General features: G+C 29.5%; 1 protein-coding gene across 2 annotated transcripts; it reads left to right on the top strand.

Moving 5' to 3' along the window:
• The first annotated feature begins 5,230 nt into the window (after nt 1-5,230).
• LOC120252018 (probable disease resistance protein At1g58602) lies at nt 5,231-9,372 on the top strand. 2 transcript variants are annotated; one of them, XM_039260624.1, is made up of 4 exons: nt 5,231-5,660; nt 6,452-8,883; nt 8,979-9,026; nt 9,119-9,372. In XM_039260624.1, the coding sequence occupies exons 1-3, from the start codon at nt 5,365-5,367 to the stop codon at nt 8,990-8,992; spliced, it is 2,742 nt and encodes a 913-aa protein (XP_039116558.1). In that variant the 5' UTR covers nt 5,231-5,364; the 3' UTR covers nt 8,993-9,026; nt 9,119-9,372. The 2 variants fall into 2 exon arrangements, with proteins under 2 accessions (XP_039116558.1, XP_039116559.1); XM_039260625.1 differs by having other exon boundaries at nt 5,565-5,660; nt 6,588-8,883.
• The last annotated feature ends 11,166 nt before the right edge of the window (nt 9,373-20,538 follow it).

Raw genomic sequence — 20,538 nt, 5'->3', positions numbered from 1 at the left:
TTTGTTGTTGTAATTCTAGTTAATTATCCAAACTATTTTTGTTTAGCCTAATTTTTAGCCTAATTTTTAGTTAAACATCCGTCACAATGTCATTTGAGCGACTTTTATAATATAATATACTATTTTTTTTCTTCAAAGTTAACGGAGGCAAGCTTAAGTTAACGGGAGAAAAAGGAAAAAGCAAAAGAGCTACAAATGGGACATGTGTCACCATATAACTGGGCACTACATGAAATGCATATAATGAACTTCATGTAAGTTCTGCCCTTTTACAATACGTCTTTAGATCCTCGAGATCAACAACAACATGTAGCATCTTGTCGATGTGACAACACTAGATGCTGTCACTGCCCAGTAGAGTAGAGGATGCATTTCTTGATGGATCGGAAGAAAAACATTTTCTTCTAGTGAGGGGGTGTTGGGTGGTGTGGGTGTTGTTTGGTTGGGGAGTGAAGGGGGATAAGAGGGGGTGAGGAGGGGTGAGGCACCCCTCATAATCCACTCCCCCAAATTGGGGTCTTTTGTGGGAGTGGATGTTTATTGCTTTTTTTATTTTTTTAAATAATGCAAAATACCATTAATGCCCTTCACCTATATGTAGAATTCCTATTGTATCCTATATATCTAGTGATTGTTTGTTTGGGATTGTGAAAACCTGAATATGTTTATCATGAGCATAATTTTTGTTAAATATGAAAAAAATAGGGCATACTTTCCAAGTATGTTTTCACCATTTTTTTTAAGTTTATGAAAAAATATGATAAAAATAGGTTATGTTTGAATGATCATTGGGTGTTCACTTTTTTTATGCCTCTACATCGCATGAGCCCCATTTTACAATACGTCTTGAGATCCTCGAGATCAGCAACGTCATGTAGCATCTTGTCGATGTGACAACACTGGATGCTGTCACCGCCAAGTAGAATAGAGGATGCATTTCTTGATGGATCCGAATAAAACATTTTCTTCTGGTGAGCACTAAGGAAAAGTTGCTATGGATTGTATTAGAAAAACGCAAGAGATTATAATAATATTGTGAACAAACTCGGTGCTCAGCCTCATGATTTAAAGAGAACACAATATTCAAAGCCAAGATATTATTAACAAAATGACTAACAAAATAGAAATTAAGCTTGATTTTCGTTAGAACTTGCATGCATGGTCTTTTACAACGTAGACGCTAAGGTAGTGTTTGGATTGAGGGAGTGATCCCCAAGGCATGGGGATCACTCCCACTTTTGGTGCATACCCATATTTGGGTATGCACCAATAGGATTGGGGATGGGAATGAGGGGGGCTTCATCCCCTCAAAACCCATATTGCTCATGCCCCCCAAAATTGGGGGGCATGAGCATTCCTTCCTTTTTTTGCCTTTTTAATTACCAATATACCCTTAATAAATAAAAAAATTATTTTCTATAATACACCCCATACATGTTATAATTAAATTATTTTTTAATTAAATACATCCTATAATTAAATTAATTTATGTCATTAAAATATTTAATTAGTATAATTAAATAAAAATATTTTTAAATATTTATTACTCATAATTAAATCATAATTAAAATAGACTTCAAGATTTCTTTTAGGAAAGTAGAAATTTTGTCCATTTTAATTTTCATGAAACCGTAATTAAAATATATATTTAATTAAATATTTAATCATAAAAACTAAATTGGATAATAGTTAAATGGATTAATTATTTTAATAATTATAATAAAACATATAATAATTAAATTAGACTTTATTTAAAATATTTAATTATAATAATAAAAATGAATAATTTTGTTTAAATTATTTTATAAATTAAAAAATTAATTATTCTTAAATATAATGTGTTTATAAATTAAAAAATTAATTATTCTTAAATTAATTTAAAATTTTATTTAAAAAATAAATACATCAATAACTCATTTAAATATTATTTATAAAAATTGGAGGCATTTAATAATTGTTTCTTTTACAATTAAGATACATTATTTAATTAAAATACTCAAGGGTACAAAAGTAAATTTACTAAAATTTTCCCCTATCCCCTCTCATATTCCTATCCCCATTCCCTTCAACCAAACATTACTTTTATCCCCATCTCCAATCCCCTTTCCCTATTCCCTATCCCCCATCCCCATCCCCTATCCCCATCCCCTTCCCTATTACCCCATCATTCCTCCTCTAACCAAACGGGATATCATTCACATTAAGGAAATGATGAAGAAATTTCATGACCGTACAGTGTTCACTTTACACGTTTCCCTGCTGTTTACAGCTCTCTACTTGTCCTCCTTTTTTTTTAACTAGAGACTTGACTTTTGGCATTCAAAGTCAAGATCTGGAAATAAAATTAACTGTTCATCATACATTTAGACTGTTGGTTAATTTGTTTGATGCTCTTATTAATTTGGCCTCTTGTGTTGAGACTTGAGAGTTAAAAAGAGATTAAATAGAGCTCAAGTAAAATAGTGATGAGTCAAGTTTGAATATAATCAAATTAGTCCCAACTAGACTTATTTACATTCCAACTCATCATTACACAACCAAAATTACTATGATAGTTGAAGTAAAATTAAGAATAATGACTTTTATTTTAAAAAAAAATTATAAATCAAAGTTTAGATCTTTTTATCAAAATGATTAAAGACAACGCAATGTTCCAAGTCAAGATATTATTATTAGAATGACTAACAAAATAGAAATTAAGCTTGATTTTCGTTGGAACTTGCATGCAAATTTGCAATGTCTTTTCCAACAGTCCTGATTCCCTAAGATATCATTCACACAAGGAAATGATGAAGAAATTTTACGGAGCATAAAGTCCAGCCTAGCGTCTGACAGCGCAGTGCGTCCTTTATACTTTTCCCAGCTTGCCCCAACCAGTGGCCCGGTTCCTCACCGCCGGGTTGGGAGCCTTTGGGCTTCTTTATTATTATTATTATTATTATTATTTTTTTAAATTCAAAATTTTGAATTTTGAAAAACTCAGTTTTTTTTAATTTCTTATAAATTTCTATATATATCCACCATACTTATATTATTTAGTTTTTATAAATTATTACTCTTTCCCAACTGTCTTAATCTCAATATTTCTCAACTTTTCTATTTTTATTCTCTCTTAATCTCACTCTCTCAAGGCATATTATTTGGAATCTTAAAGTTTATTATCAAGGCTTAATATTACAAGTTGGAGTTTTTGAGACTTGGAGTGGTGCAAATTTGGGTTTTCTATTAATTTTTTACATTGTGGAAGTCCCTAATTAACAAGGTTGGTCATGATTTATTTATTTTTATGTTTAGTTATAGTTTTGTAGCCTTGTCTTATTTTAATCATACAAGTATTACTTGTATTCTTGATATATTTATTTTAATTATTAGTTTAGACTTGTGGTTTTTTTTAAAAATACATGAAATTATTATTTGTAGTTTTAGTTGACTTTTTTATAAATATTTGGACGAAATTATTTTGTAGACATGAATAAAAGTATTAGTTGAAATTCTTAATATTTAATTTAATTATTAGCTTAGACTTGTAGTTTTTTAAAAAAATGCATGAAATTATTATTTGTAGTTTTCATAGAGTTGTTTTTTTTTAAATAATTGTATGAATTTATTTTTGTAGACTTGAACAAAATTATTAGTTGTATTCTTGATATTTATTTGTATTATTAGTATAGACATGTGGTTTTTTAAAAAAATGCATGAAATTATTATTTCTAGTTTTTGTAAACTTGGGATTTTTTAATATTTGCATGAAATTATTTTTATAGAGTTGAATGGAATTATTTTTTTTTGTATTTGTGATATTTATTTTTATTATTAGTTTAAAGTTGTGGTTTTTTTTAAAAATGCATGAAATTATTTTTTGTGGACTTGAATGAAATTATTTTTAACTTGTGGGTTTTTTAAAAAGTACATGAAATTATTATTTCTAGTTTTCGTAGACTTGGTTTTTCTTTAATATTTGCATGAAATTATTTTTGTAGAGTTGAATGAAATTATTTTTTTTGTATTTATGATATTTATTTTTATTATTAGTTTAGAGTTGTGGTTTTTTAAAAAATGCATGAAATTATTTTTTGGACTCAATGAAATTATTTTTTAAACTTGTGGGTTTTCTAAAAATACATGAAAATTATTATTTCTAGTTTTCGTAAACTTGGTTTTCTTTAATATTTGCATGAAATTAGTTTTTGTAGAGTTTAATAAAATTATTATTTTTTATTAATGATATTTATTTTTATTATTAGTTTAGAGTTGTGGTTTTTTTGAAAAACGCATGAAATTATTTTTGTGGACTTGAATGAAATTATTTTTAACTTGTGGGTTTCTAAAAAGTACATGAAATTATTATTTCTAGTTTTCATAGAGTTGGGTTTTTTTTTGTAAATATTTACATAAAATTTATTTGTTGTAGACTTGAATGAAATTATTTGTTGTATTGTTGATATTTATTTTTATTATTAGTTGTAGACGTGTGTATGCATTTTTTAGCGTGAAATTATTATTTTTAGTTTTTGTAGACTCAGGGTTTTTTTTTGTAAATATTTGCATGAAATTTATTTGTTGTAGAATGAAATTATTTGTAGTATTGTTGATATTTAATTTCATTATTGGTTGCAGACTTGTGTATGCATTTTTTAATATTTGCATGAAATTACTATTTATAGTTTTTGTAGACTTGGGTTTTTTTTGTAAATATTTTTACATGAAATTTATTTGTTGTAGACTTGAATGAAATTAGTTGTTGTATTCTTGATATTTATTTTAATTATTACTTGTAGGCTTGTGTATGCATTTTTTTAATATTTGTATGAAATTATTATTTGTAGTTTTTGTGGACTTGAGATTTTTTTTTTTTATATGTAAATATTTGCATTCATTTAGTCTATTGCTTAATTTGTTTGATGCTCTTATTAATCTGGTCAAAATTACTGTGGACAGTCACATTCCATATTTTGATAATTTGGAAATAAAATGAGCTTTTCATTGTTCACCTAGGTTATGAGTCTTTTACAAAAATAAAAATAATAAAAAAAACAAATTAATAACTAAACTCGAACGCGTTTTGTTTTAGTAATCTGTTCAACAAAGGAATGAAGAGAAGATAAAAAGTAACAAATTTGAGTGTTAAATTTCTTTCTCTTTCTAGCGCATTGTTGATGTGACAACACTGGATGCTGTCAGCGCCCGGTAGAGAGAGACTGCATATTGCATTTTCTTGATGGATCTTGGAAAAATAAAACTAATATAAATAAACTATATACTCTATTAATTTAAAAATATAAAATCTTGTACTCTTGCTCCCCTTCAAAAATTTATCTGCAAGTTTCCCAACTTCCCTGAAGAAGAAGAGACGGGAACGAAGTAATGGCTGATGCTGCAGTGGGTTCTTTAGTCAAGAAACTTGGTGATCTGATAGTGCAAGAAGGCAGCAATTTGTATGGAGTGAGAGATGAAGTGGAGTGGTTGGAACGAGAACTGCGGCGAATGCAAGACTTCTTAAAGGATGCAGATGCAAAGAAGAACAAGGGAGATGATGAGAGGGTGAAGAACTGGGTCACAGAGATGAGAGACCTTGCTTTTGAAGCTGAGGACATCATTGACACTTTCATGTATTCCAAGCTGCGTAGACAACAGCCTGGTTGCATGGGTTTCATCAAGAGGTATGTTTTACAAACACCAATTATATACATGAAAATGAGCACTTATCTTTTATATATATATATATATATATATATATATATATAAGGGTATGCGTTTTTATTTCTTTAGTCAAACATTTTTAGATGAAAAAATTTAAATCCAAACAAGTTTTATAGATCTAATGTTTAGTATTTTGATTGACTTATTAAAAATATATAACTAGTGAAACTGCTTCCTTCAAAATTTATTGGGTCGGTGTTTTTAGAATAAAATTTTTATGGAGTTTTGAAATAGGATCCTGGGTTGTTTTTCTTTAGATGAAAATGTCCTGCTACATCTGCACATGTTACACATGACATGATGGGCTATTCTCAATTTCTTTCCCACATTCTCATGAGTTTTTGCTCTTATCACTCACATTTCTAGTGATTTGAGATATAAAACTTTTATCTATTTATATAATTACCAAGCATATGACTTTTCCTTATTTATGAAAATGCAGTGTACCAAACCTTCTACAATCTTATCCAATTGTCTAGGAATGTTCGAAAGATTCATGAACTAAACGCACACCCCATGTTAATAAAGCTTTCTGTATTTTTTATTTTACTCAAAATTTTAAATTTGCATTTTTTTTAATCTAAGCTTAAATTAACTAAAATTAATTGAAAGTATAGGATGAGTAAGATGAATATCTCAATTTAGAGTTCTTAAATTTCTCTAAATTATTTGATCAAATGAAATTCGATTATAGATGCATTAAAAAATTTGAAGCATATCGATATAAAAAATAACTATGATTTTTCTCCAGGTTTGTATCTATATTTGATGAATTGGTCAGTAGACACAAGGTTCATGTGGATGTTAAGGGGATAAAATCTAAGTTGCATGAGTTATCTGAAAGTAGAGAAGTATATGGCATTTCTAATATTTGTGCAACTTGTCAGTCCAGAAGTCCAGGTGAGATCCCTATATTGCCTCAACTGAGAGATGACATTGATATGGTTGGCTTTGTTGATGAGAAGAAAACAATTGTGCAAGAGCTGGTCGACACAAGCAAAAAACATCAATCAGTGATATCTATAGTTGGTATGGGTGGTCTTGGAAAGACCACACTTGCTAAATCCATTTATAATGACCCTAGAGTCAAGAGAAGTTTTGATATATTTGCATGGGTAATCATATCTCAAGAATGTACCATCCTTGACATTTTGAATAAAATCTTGTTAGAAAAGTTAGAAACTTCACCAGGGGATACAATTGAATCTCTCTCGGTTAAAGTTTTTGAAAAATTGAAGAAAGGCAGGTACTTGGTGGTTCTTGACGATGTTTGGAGAGAAAATGTATGGGATCAATTACAAAAGGTTTTCCCAGATGATCAAAATGGAAGTAGAGTTATTATCACTACTCGCTTCATAAATGTTGCTAAGATTGCAAATCCTACCACCGAACCACATGAATTGCGTTGCTTAGATGAAAAGGAGAGTCGGGCGTTGTTTCTGCGCAAGGTCTTCCCAAATCAAAATATTGAAACATGTTGCCCAACATATTTGGTTGATTATGCTCATCAACTTGTTCAAAGGTGTGGAGGTCTACCACTAGCACTAGTAGTTCTTGGAGGATTTGTCTCAACGAAACCACAAACCCAAGATGCATGGCGGAAAGTTGTTGAGAGCATGAATGGGCAATTTGTGGAATGTGGAGAAAGGTGTTTAGAAATAATTGCATTGAGTTACAATAATTTGCCATATTATTTGAAATCATGTTTTCTTTATTTTGGTTGCTTCAAAGAGGACTGGACTATTTCTTCAGAAATATTAATTAGATTGTGGTTGGCAGAAGGTTTCTTACCAGTAAAAGATGGTAAGACCACAGAAGAAGTCGGATTGGATTGTCTGGAGGATTTGGCACAAAGATGCATGGTCCAAATTACTAGCCGGGAATATGATGGTAGTGTATATTGTTGCCAAATCCATGATGTCTTGCGTGATATGTGCATCAAGAAAGCCAAAGAGAATAGATATTTTGAAATCTACAAGAATAATGACACTGTAGATAATGTGACAATGTCAAATGCAGCCCGACGAATAATCGTATGTAATGAGGTTGCCATTCTAAACTATTCTAACTCAATGTTGCGGGGTCTATTCTACGGTGTCTATGGATCTTATAATCGTCTGGCTTTTAGGGCTTTGAAAGGCCAGCTTGGCAGATTTAAATTATTAAGAGTGCTTTGTTTGCATACTAAGGGTATTTCAGAATTTCCAAGTGAAATCAAATCATTAATTCATTTAAGATATCTTGGGTTCAGTGATGAGTTCAGTGATGAGTTCAGTGAAGATGTGAATCTGAAGGAAATTCCATCATGGATTTGTCATCTCCATAATCTCCAGACTTTTATTCTGTCTTGTAGAAATTTAGAAAAGATATCAGATTCACTTTGGACAATTGGCAATCTCAGGCATGTTAAGCTACCAATGTCATCAAGGGTTCCTCCTCCAAATATGGGAAATAATGTACCAAAGAATTTGCAGACTTTAAAAGGGATAAATGCTGGATCATGGATAGGGAATGCACTTCCAAAACTCACAAACCTATGCGAATTGAGCATTAATGAAGTCTTTAATGATCATGGCGATGCTCTATCTTCATCACTCCAGAAATTGGGTCGTCTTGCCTCCTTATCTATATACAGTGCCTCTTTTTCTATACACGGACGAGCAATTTGTTTGGACAACAACATCATTACAGCCTTTTCCAATCAACACTGCCTCAAGAAATTGGTTCTCTGGGGAAGTTTGAACCGCAAACATCTTCCACACAATGATGTATTTCCTCAACAACTAGTGAAACTAAAGTTGGGTGGGTCTGGATTGGAGCAAGACCCAATGGCAACACTAGAGAAGCTGCCATGTCTCAAATATCTAGAATTATGGCATGACTCATATGTAGGCAAACATATGATATGTTCGGCAACAGGTTTCCCTCAACTGTTATCCTTGCGCATTGTAGTTCTTACGGAACTTGAGGAGTGGACGATAGAGGAGATGGCAATGCCATGCCTCAAGTTTTTGGAGATCTACAATTCTCGTAGGTTGAAGATGATTCCAGAAGGACTGAAGAATGTGCCACTTGATCAATTGGAAGTTATTCAAATGCCTAAAAAATTCATTACTAGGATGAAGGAGAAGACAGGAGAAGACTGGTACAAGATACGACATGTGCCCAACATTCGTATGAAAAGTTAGTTCCTTTATTTAATTATTTGGATAACTTTTGATTTCTAGTATTACATTTCCATTTAATCTTTGAATTAACTCTTTATCTTGATATTTCAGTCTGGAGAACCTGATGAAGAAATTGCTGAAGAAATTAATAATATATAGGTAATATGTTCTTTTTATTTACTATTTTTGTTATCAAGGAATTATCAAAATATCAAAAAGCAAAAAAATACATATATGAATTATTTGTATAGGAGCGGCATGCGTGAGGAGTGCTTTTGGACTTCAAAGGAACTCCATATTAAGTCAGCAAGCAAGGGAGCATACATGCATGAAGTTTCTTATATATGAACTCTGCTTCAATAATTGATGTTTTGTGGATGTCTGTGATTTTATTCATGTAATGTTATTTGGGTTTGATACTTTGTGGTTATATGCCCAGACATATATGTGTGTATTTGTGGCTTTATTTTGTAACGTCATTTTATATCTATTTAAGTGTGTGACAATGCATCTTATTATTATGACAATATATAATTATTGTTTCCTTAAATTCTAATTCAATGATTTTTTTTTTTTTTGGGTTTTTTTAGTAATGTATATGTAATATATGGTGTTGTCTGATATTAGAATTAACAGAACATGATAATTTTTTCCAATTAACTCTCATTTTAGATTTTCCAATGGAAAAAATGGATGTTGAAGAGGTAATAATATTCATTCATTCATCTCAAAATTTTATAATCTGTTTTATAAAATTAAATTTCCATTTATTTCAAAATTGGCATATATAACAAAGGGTAACATCTAGAATAACATTTAATTATATGGGAAAAAAATATATAAATTCATATAAAAACAAAATAAAGGGCGTCATCCACTCATTGTCAAGCACGGAAGATTTGATCTACTTAACCAATGCATTGAGGTCAATAATACTATATTATAATAATTAATAATGAACCAATATAATATAAAATCCATAATTATAATATAAAAACAAGTACTTAAAATTTGATATTTAAATTGATAAATGGTTATTTATGCATTAGTATTTCCTAATAATGCCCATTTATTTTCTTGTTTTTTTTTAATTAGTTGTCAATTTAATATATTAATATATAATTGTTGAACATCCCTTGGTGATTTTTATTCATTTATTGGTTCGTTTCGTTAGACTAGATAAGAAATTACCAATTACTTCTTATCCTTTTATATAGATGATAATTTTATCAATTAACTTGCTGATCTCAATACTAATTTTTGTATTTTAAAATATTTACTTTTTATATTATTTATTTAGTTGGAATATTTTTATTTGTATAATTTCTAATGAAATTACACATATATATTATTTTATTTTCTTAAATAAAATGAAGTATATGTATTTATCATAACATATTAATGAATTTTATTTTTAAATCTGATTTAGTTAACATTTGTTGTTATATTTATGAAAAATATATTTTTTTAATTATATTTATTGATTATAAATTGAAAATAAATATTAATAAGTATATATAATTTTGTGGTTTTAATAAAAAATAATAAGTATTAAGTATTATCAAAAATAAATCCTAGTATTATGACTCGTTTGGCCCATTCGAGTAATTGTTTCATGGTCAAACTGGCCATATCACAAGCTTAGCATCTGGGTTTTTTCATCTGATAATTGGATGACCATCCAATCAAAAACTGATTGAAACGTCGAGGGTTCCGATTTTTATGGTTCTACACATGGCCAACCTGATAATAAGTCTTTTAATTTGGACCGATGGAACTTAAAATCAAGTCCCCCATTAATGACTAAAGCATTTAAACAAAGGCTTGTTTGATGATGAAAAGGGTTGAGTATATATATTTATATAATTTTATATGAAAATTTAATATATTCAAATGACTTGTATACCTCAAGTTGAAGTGGGTAATTGCTAATGTGTTATTATAGACGTTCTATGTACCAATCCGCCCTTCTTTTTCCTATTAATTTGAAAAACCTAATTTATCTTAAAGTTTTAATGTTTTTTCCTAGATGGATGAAGAAAGAAGAGTGAAGGTCCTTTTGATCTTTTTATTAAAAACTTAATTAGTTTTTTAGAATAAAAATAAATAAGTTAAAAACAATGTTTAATACACATGTTTATATGAGTGTGCAAATGAAAGCCCTTTTATTAAAACTACCTTAAAATCGAATTTATGTGATTTAGAAAATAATAACAAATAATAAGAAAGGTTTAAATAATAGATCATGCATATAGCATTGGTGCCGTTTATAGTGTTTAATATCTGTATTTAACTATTTTAAAATTAATATACAAAATCATTTTAATATTTATTAAAGTATTGCACCTACATTAAGATTTGCACAAATGAAGGTCAATCAGTTTAAGGTCCTAAAACATAAATCTTCATATTATTATTATTATGGGACATGTGTAGGACATGGAGATAAGAGAACAAGTTATGGGGTAAATTTTTTAGTAGGTCACTAAATTTTGGCTCATTTTTACTTTAATCACCGAACTTCAATTTGCATCAATTTGGTCACTCAACTTTAATTTAATTTCACTGGGTAGTAAATCAAAGGATTTTGGCTCCCAAATGAATGATGTGGCTCTTTTTCGATGACATACACACCTATAATAGACTTAATAATGTGTCATGGGGAGGGCTGACTCTGATTTTCAAACAACCATGTAATAAATTGAAGATTGAAATCTTTGATTTTACCTGTAAATCAAGGGATTTTGGCTCTCAAATGAATGATGTGGCTCTTTTTCGATGACATACACACCTATAATAGACTTAATAATGTGTCATGGGGAGGGCTGACTCTGATTTTCAAACAACCATGTAATAAATTGAAGATTGAAATCCTTGATTTTTACCCGGTGAAATCAAATTAAAATTGAGTGACCAAATTGATACAAATTGAAGTTCGATGATCAAAGTGCAAATGAGCCAAAGTTAAATAACATACTAAAAAATTTTCTATTTATTGATGTGCCCTCATGCCCTTTGCAATGATGCTTGCATCTTTTAATTTGTAATTATGGTAGCATGCATGCCATCAAATAAAACTTAATTATGTTTTCGTTCTCCACTAAATTAATTCTACTTTTTGTCATCTTTCTTGTTTTGTGTTCCAAAACCCAAATTATGTTCTTTTTAAAAAGGCTCGTCTATACATAATACTAATAATAAGGTTATCTATAAATTATATATAAACAAGTTATACCAAATTAAATAAACTATATTTAATTACATTCCAAGTGAGAAATAAACTCTCTTTAATTATAGCTAATTATTTTAATATTATACTCCTAATAGTTAATTAGAAACCTAAAAAAGGCTAAGTTTTGGTTATGTTTACTATTTAAAATTATGCAATGATATGCTATTGTTGCAACATGTTGGAACATATATTTTATCATTAAATATTTCTTTTGCTATATCCATCAATTTGGCATTGAACATAGCTATCGTCTCATCTTCTCCCATTCTAAAATTCTCAAACATGGTTGTTAGCATTTGAAGTTTAGATTCTCTTACCAAGCTGGTGCCTTCATGAATGGTTTGAAGAATCCCCCAAGCTTTCTTGGCGCAATCACAAGTTGCAACATACTTGAACTGGTTCTCATCTACTCCTCCGAAAATAGCATTGAGTGCATTTCCATTGGCATTTGCTTTGAGCATATCTTCGGAACTCCAGTTACTCTTCATTTTCACTGTCTCGTTCATGTTTTCATTAACATCGATTGGAGGAGACCATCCTTCTTCTACGACTGTCCATGCATTCTCATCAATAGATTTAATGAAAGCCTTCATGCGTGCCTTCCAATATGGATAATTTGATCCATCTAGCAACGGTGGTCGTGTGACGGAAGCTCCCTCTTTTCCGGCAATCAATGGAACTTGTTAGGACCTCACCAACTTTGCAACCAAAGTGAACACGACGACCAGAGCTCTGATACCACTTGTTAGTTCCACCGGTGTGGTTTGTGGGTTTTAGGGAATACTCAAGCACTCATAGATCTCACACAAACCATCAAAAAAAGTTCACACAAACAAAAGAAGAAGGAGACACACAAAATTGATAACCCAGTTCGGCGTCCACTCGCCTACGTCTGGGGGGCCAAGCCCAGAGATAAACAATCCACTAAAAGAGGTAAAAATACATGAGTACAAACACTTGTTACTCACACTCTCAAACAATGAAGATATCTATTGATTGTTTTTTTTCCTTCATTTGTGAAGATGAAAAAAAGGAGGCAAATAATTATTCAATTTTCTTAGAACCATTATTTATTGGCTTTTGGTATGAGATATAGGTAAGCAAATAACAATGATTTATAAGGGTATATAAGTAAATATTACTTTTTATAGGAATATATATATATATATATATATATATATATATATATATATATATATATATATATATAATTTCTCATTTTTATAGAGATCTTTAATAAAAGAAATAACAAATATATTCTTTTACATTGACCTCTATAAATTGTTTTGATTTTACAATAAACTCCATTTTTTTTTTGTTAATTACATATAACTCTCTAAAACTCTTTGTAACCGACTCACAATTAATAATAATAATAATAATAAGAGTAATGCTATATAGAGCGAAGCAGTCACATAAACCAGCCACACGAATGACGTGGCTGCTTCTCTCTCCGAATTTTTTTTTTATTTTATTTTTAAAGATAATGTCACTAAACTCTTTCTCTATCTCGTGGCTGGTTGTACGTCGCTCCCTCTCTCTCTCTCTCTCTCTCTCTCTCTCTCTCTCTCTCTCTATTCCATCTCACCATCTCAGAGGCGCTGGACCTATCTCACCATCTCAGAGGCGCTGGACTAGATTCCAGGCCCATAGACGCCGAGATCCGCGATTAGACCGCAAAGATAAGAAAGAACTCGCATACGCTGTTACAACCACTCTGTTGGGCGGAGAATATCACCACCCCAATGCTTCACTCTAAACTCACCATTTGCTTCCGAGTTAACAAAAGCGACTCATGCAAGGTGTTGTCGGTCACACTGGTCTACCATTTTGTGACTCCGTCACTAGTGAGCACCGAGTTGCGATCGCTCGCGGTGTGAGCACACTCGCCACCATTCACGATGGTGGTATCGATGGGGAGCTACATCACCGAGTATAGCAGCGAATCGGTGACCTTAGCCCAATTAACTAAGCCTGCTCGGCTGGTCTTTGAGTGGCTCTGCTGATGAAGAGCTAGCTGTCCAAATCTTGGGGCCGTATATGCCAAGGGTGAGCGGATCATCGGATTGAGATGGTCTCTAAGCAAATCTCCTCAAGAGAGAAGAAGCGGCGCCGGGATCGATGGTGCAGGAGAGAGAGGAGGGGTGAGCGGCGGGAGGGAACCGAGAGAGAGACACGAGAGGGAGAGAGAGTAATAGAGAGAGAGGAGGGGGGAGCGACGTACAACCAGCCACGTGATATAGAGAGAGTTTGGTGACATTATCTTTTAAAAAGAAAATAAAAATAAAAATAAAAAATTCGGAGAGAGAAGCAATCACGTGACCGGCCACATCATTCGTGTGGCTGGTTCATGTGACTGTTTCGCTCTATATAGCATTACTATAATAATAAATTAACTTTACTTGTTAATAAAGATAACTATAGATATATACAAATTTTAACAAATAAGCTATAAGAGCCACACAAAAGGGCAAAGTGACATGTAGATAAAGAAATACATTAACTAAGATGGCTTAACGACCCTATGGATTTATCATGTAAGACGGACTAACAACCGTGACAATATAGGTCTACCATGTATACTAAAAAATGATATATCATAATCATAATTCTTTCATACGGGTTTCGACCCCGAATTTATTTATTTATTGTTAAAATAAAAAACTACTTCGTTATGCAAAGGTTATATATATCCAAATTTTCTTACCATCTTTCTTATAAAAAATATTAAAAAAAGAAAATAAATGCAAAGTGAATTCCAAGAAACCAATTTTTAAGAGAATCGTAGGATGTGTCTTGAGTACCCCATGCACCATGCAATCATGCATGCGGGGCTGTTTGATATGCCTTCTTTGTGGAAGCACCCTTGCCATCCAACCATTCAGTTGTCCTTTTTTTTCATTTCTTTGTCTTGAATGATTAATAATTAAATTTTAAAAACACTATTTTATGTTTTAGTAATGATAATTTTTTCTAAAACTAAATGAAAAATTGAGCGATGAATTTTTTTCACAGTAATTATCAAAATGAATATTTATTTATTTTATTAAAAAAATAACATAAATTATTCGATTATATATATATATATATTTGACAAATAACAAACGATTATCTCTACCACGCATGAGTGGAGGTGTCTCAATCACGTGTGAGTGTGGATTTTCACGTCACTATTAAGATTTAAACGCTAATCACTCCACACGAGATACTTTGTAATATTATTATAATTAATTAATAAATATCATGAGATAAATCTCATGTGATTTAATGTTGTTATTAGTATTATTATTATATATTACTTTGTTTTTTTTATTTTTTATTTTTAATTATTTATTGCTTATTTATTTATTATAATTTGATGAATGAGGTTAAGAAAGTATTTCACAGAATAGACTTGCTAATGATTTTTTGATCTAGCATCGAATTTTTTACTTGAAATGTTTGTAGCTTCAGCTGATATGAGATGGGGTATATATATATATATATATATATATATATATATATATATATATATATATATATATATAGTTCAAGTATAAACTCTTTTAATGCATGCCCTTGATTAGCTGCTCCACTAAAAATATAGTAAAACTCAATGATTTAAAAACCTGACTGGATCGGCCGGTTCAATCGGGAACCGATAGATATACCGGTCTGATTAGTGATATAAACCATCGAAGAACCCAGGACAGGCTCTGCTAAGCCGTTGGGACCGGGACCGATTAATTTATTAATTTAAATTATTTAATTAGTTTATTTATTTTATAATTAAAAACTTAAATAAAGTTAATAAACTCATTAACTCAATCCAAATTTTAAAATGCAAAAAAGTCAAAAAAATAAAAAGTAAGATGCATAAAGATATTAATATATTATAATTTATTATCATTAATTTATTATGATTAATTTATAATTTTACACTAATCAATAATTAAATCATTAAAGTTAAAGTGTTAAATTAAACATTTGAACGGTTTGGTTTTTAATTTTTAATCATTATTGTTGTTATATACTTGTATAATTATATTTTATTTAATTCTTTATTTTTTAATATTTGTTGTATAGTTGTATCCTTTTATATTTGTATTTTAAAAATTTTAATTTTATGTAAAGTTAAGACTTTGTGACCTTAATTTAAATTTGCAATATGTAATTTTGTATCTTTTTTATTATTTTTAATTTTTTTAAATTTTTAAATATTTATTTATTTGAAAAAATTAAATCCTGTTGAATCAGTTCAACCAGTTGAATCGGAATCGATTGCCTAACTGGTTCAACAATAGGTCCGCTTATTAAAACATTGGTAAAACTGATAGCTTCGTGTGTCTCTCTGCCACATGGACTTTATGTTACGTCCTACAAGTTAGAAACCCGTGATATTGGGTCAAGGCCCATTGACTTTTTTTTTTATCCATGATGATGTCACCTCCCCGTGAATGATGCATTTCCGTGTTTGATGGATCATAGAAAAACTAAACTAATATTATTTTTAAATTTTTTTTAAAATATTAAATATCAAACTTATTTTATTAATCTAAAAATAGAAATTATAGGTTATTCAATTTTTTTTTCCCAAATACTCCCCAGCTCATTACAGTTGGGAATCTGGGATGCGACTATCAAAATCGTGGACTTTACTGGTTCTATTTTGTTTAGATGAGCGACAAATATCGAGTCGGGGACGTGCGTATGTAAGAAGCGGTCTATTAATATAAAATTTAATTTTTAATAAATACACCCCAACTCCTTGAAGCTTGATGGCAAGCTGTACCAGTGTTTTTTTTTACATAAATTATAGTTTATTCAATTCTTTTCGCCTTTATCACAGCTTCTTACAGCCAGGATGCCATTGTACCTGCTCTCTTGATAAATGCCCACCACTTGTATTTATTTTTTTTATAATATAAATTATAATTTTTTAAATTCAAAGTCAACGTATAGATTTGTTGATGATTGGCACCCAAATTTCAGATTAAAAAATAAGATGAGCGCTTATCATCCATCCGAGCTGCAGATCTAATGATTTTTTTAGTCTATTGTAATAGACCTATGTGTAAGATGTATCATATTTGTATTTTATGAAAAAAACAAAATTCAAATTTCAATTCATAAGAGCACAAATGAGTCAACTATTGGATAGTCCAATGACATGACATCAAAATATAAAGGAGAGGTCATGGATTCAAATCCCTCTCTTGACAGTACTGTTCTCCTACTGTTTATATATTATTTACCCGGGATTTTTATATTATTATTGTATTGTACATACATTGTACATCCAAGCTTCAGTACTGTTCGGTATTGTTTATATTAATAAAAAAGAGCGTTTGTCTCCTATTATTCAAATAATAATAATAATAATAATAATAATAAAATAAAATAAGAGCACAAATGTGTTAAATGATTAACTCATCATCTATATATATCTTTAATTTCAATTGTCCATGATTTATAAGTATTATTAGTCTTACGATCTTTTAGTCTATTAGCATAGATCTTATGCGTAAGATGTTTCAATTTTTTTAATAAAATGAATAAATCATAATTCTCAACTAATACGGTAAGATGGAATTAATTCTTTAATCTTTTATTTTTGAGAAAGATGAGCTCCATTAAGGGTGTATGCCTTATTCATGGTCACCTTCCTCATTTTAACTTATTGTTTTTACTATAAATCTTTTCAGGTTTACTCTTGGACATGCATTAATAAATAGCTTTATTTTCTTTATTTTTAATTATGTATTGACTATTTATTTATTTATTGTAATTTGATCAACGTGGTTACGAAAGTACTTCCTCTCGTTTAATTTTGTCTTTTTTTTATTTATCAATTTATAAAATTTATAAAATATTAAATATTATATTTTTTTAAATTTAATTTTTTATATTAAATATAATTTTATAACTTTCAATAATACATATTAACTATATATTTTCTTAAATCATATTTTAAGTGAGGGTAATTTTTAAAATTAATATAATTTTTTATAAATTTTACATTATCAATTAATTTTTTTATTTATATGAATTAGTTAAATTTGATAAATCAAAACGATTGAAGGGAGTATTTAATATATATATATATATATATATATATATATATATATATATATATATATATATATATATTAATAATTTTTAGTTTATTTGCACCGAATTTTTACCTAAGATATTTGTATCTTAAGCCTTAACTTACAAAAGATGATGATAAAGCTACATCTACATGTGGTCGAAGTATAAACTTTTCTAATATGTATACCACTAGCTAGTTTCTCCATTATAAAATTATATATAAAAAAAACCATTAAACTGATAGCCTCTGCCAGTGGAGTGGATGATGCATGCCATGGATCAGAAAAACCAAAACAACATTATTATTTTTTAATTTAAAATATTAAATATTAAACTTATTTTATTAATCTAAAAATAAAAATTATAGTTTATTCAATTTTTTATTTTTTCCCAAATATTCCCCAGTTCATTACAGCTTACCTTCTGACAGTATCTTTTTTAAAAAATATAAATATTAATTTAAAAAATAGTTCCCAGCTCATTACAGCTTGTATGCCACTATCAAACTAGTGGATCTTATATTTTTTTAATATATATTTTAGTTTATTTGAAGGTTATAAACTTATATAAGTAAATATAAATATATAAAATTTCCATCTACGTGTTTTTTTATGGACTAGACATCGCATGAGCCCCATTTGACAACCCTGAGAGCACGTATTGAGATCCTCGAGATCAGCAACAACGTGTGGCACGTTGTCGATGTGACGACACTGGATGCATTTCCTGATGGATCTTGGGAAAATCAAACTAATACATTAAACTATATATATTCTATTATTTTAAAAATATAAAATTATAGTGCTACTCCCCTTCATAGATTTATCTACAACTTTCCTGCTGAAGAAGAAGAAGAATAACAACAACAGGAACAAATCAATGGCTGATGCTGCAGTGGGTTTTGTAGTGGAGAAACTTGGTGATCTGATAGTGCAAGAAGCCATCAATTTGCATGGAGTGAATGATCAAGTGGATTTAAAAGTCATGGGAGTTGGAATTACATGATTTATCCAAATCATGTGTTTGGTTTTCGAGGATTTATGTTGTAGTATAAATACTTTATCAGTTTGCTGGGTGAGTTAGACTACACTCAATTGGAGTGTAGCTCAACTCCAGTGATTTGGATCCCCAAAAATAACTATTTTTATAATATTTGATAATATATAAAAGCTAGTGACTATCTTATAAAATATTAAATAAAATATATTATAGTGTAATTAATATTAGTAGTATAATATATAACTGATTTATTATATTAAATTAATTATTTGAATAAATAATTAATATATTATATTTTATTATAATAAATTAAGTATATAATAATTATATTAATTATTCATAATATTTGAAATTTGAATTCATAAATTTTATAATATATATTAATTATTTATAATATCGGAGCAAGGGATAACCCTCATCATGGTGAATGCTATAATACGTAATCTAAACAAAAATACATCAAAGCCAAACACGTATTTTTCGAATCCGAATTCCAAATCCCTCCATCAAACATAAAATTTTGTGATCCAAGTGTTGCAAATACATCCAAAACCAATAGACTGGACTTTCTCACCTAGATTTTTCAGTCTGAGGATTTGTAAATACTAAATCCATTACGTTTTAATCTACATCCAACCAAAGCGCTAATGGATGCAGATGCAAAGAAGAACAAGGGAGATTATGAGAGGGTCAAGAACTGGGTCACGAAAATGAGAGATGTTGCTTTTGAAGCTGACATAATTGACACTTTCATGTATTACAAGCAGCGTAGACAACAGGGGCAGCCTGGTTGCATTGGTTTCATCAAGAGGTATGTTTTACAAACACCAATTTATTTACATGAAAATGAGCAATTTTCTTATACTTTTTTTAGAAATACTTCCATGAAAGACACCAATTTTATAGCTTTGAAAAAAAAATACTTGTTTTCTAAATTCAACACTTATAAATTAAAAAATATATATACACACAAGGGTATGCTTTTTTATTTCTTTAATCAAAGATTTTTAGGTGAAAAAAGATAAATCTAACCTGGTTTTATAGATCTGATTTTTAGTATTTAGATTGACTTATAAATAATATATAACTAGTGAAATTGTTTTTTTTTCAAAATTTATTAGGTCGGTGTTTTTAGAATAGACTATTCATACAGTTTTGAGATCGGAGACTGGGTTATTTTTTATTGGATCTAAATGTCTTGCTAGACTTGCACTTAGTACATGATGACCTATTCTCAATTTCTTTCCCACATTCTCATGAGTTTTTAATCTAAGCTTAAATTAAGTACAATTAATTGAAAGTATAGGATACGTGAGATGAATATCTCAAACTTTAGAGTCCTTAAATTTCTTTCAATTTTTTTATCAA

Source organism: Dioscorea cayenensis, chromosome 3, assembly GCF_009730915.1.
Source record: "Dioscorea cayenensis subsp. rotundata cultivar TDr96_F1 chromosome 3, TDr96_F1_v2_PseudoChromosome.rev07_lg8_w22 25.fasta, whole genome shotgun sequence".
Classification (NCBI taxonomy): Eukaryota; Viridiplantae; Streptophyta; class Magnoliopsida; order Dioscoreales; family Dioscoreaceae; genus Dioscorea; species Dioscorea cayenensis.
This window is presented reverse-complemented; position numbering and strand designations above follow the sequence as displayed.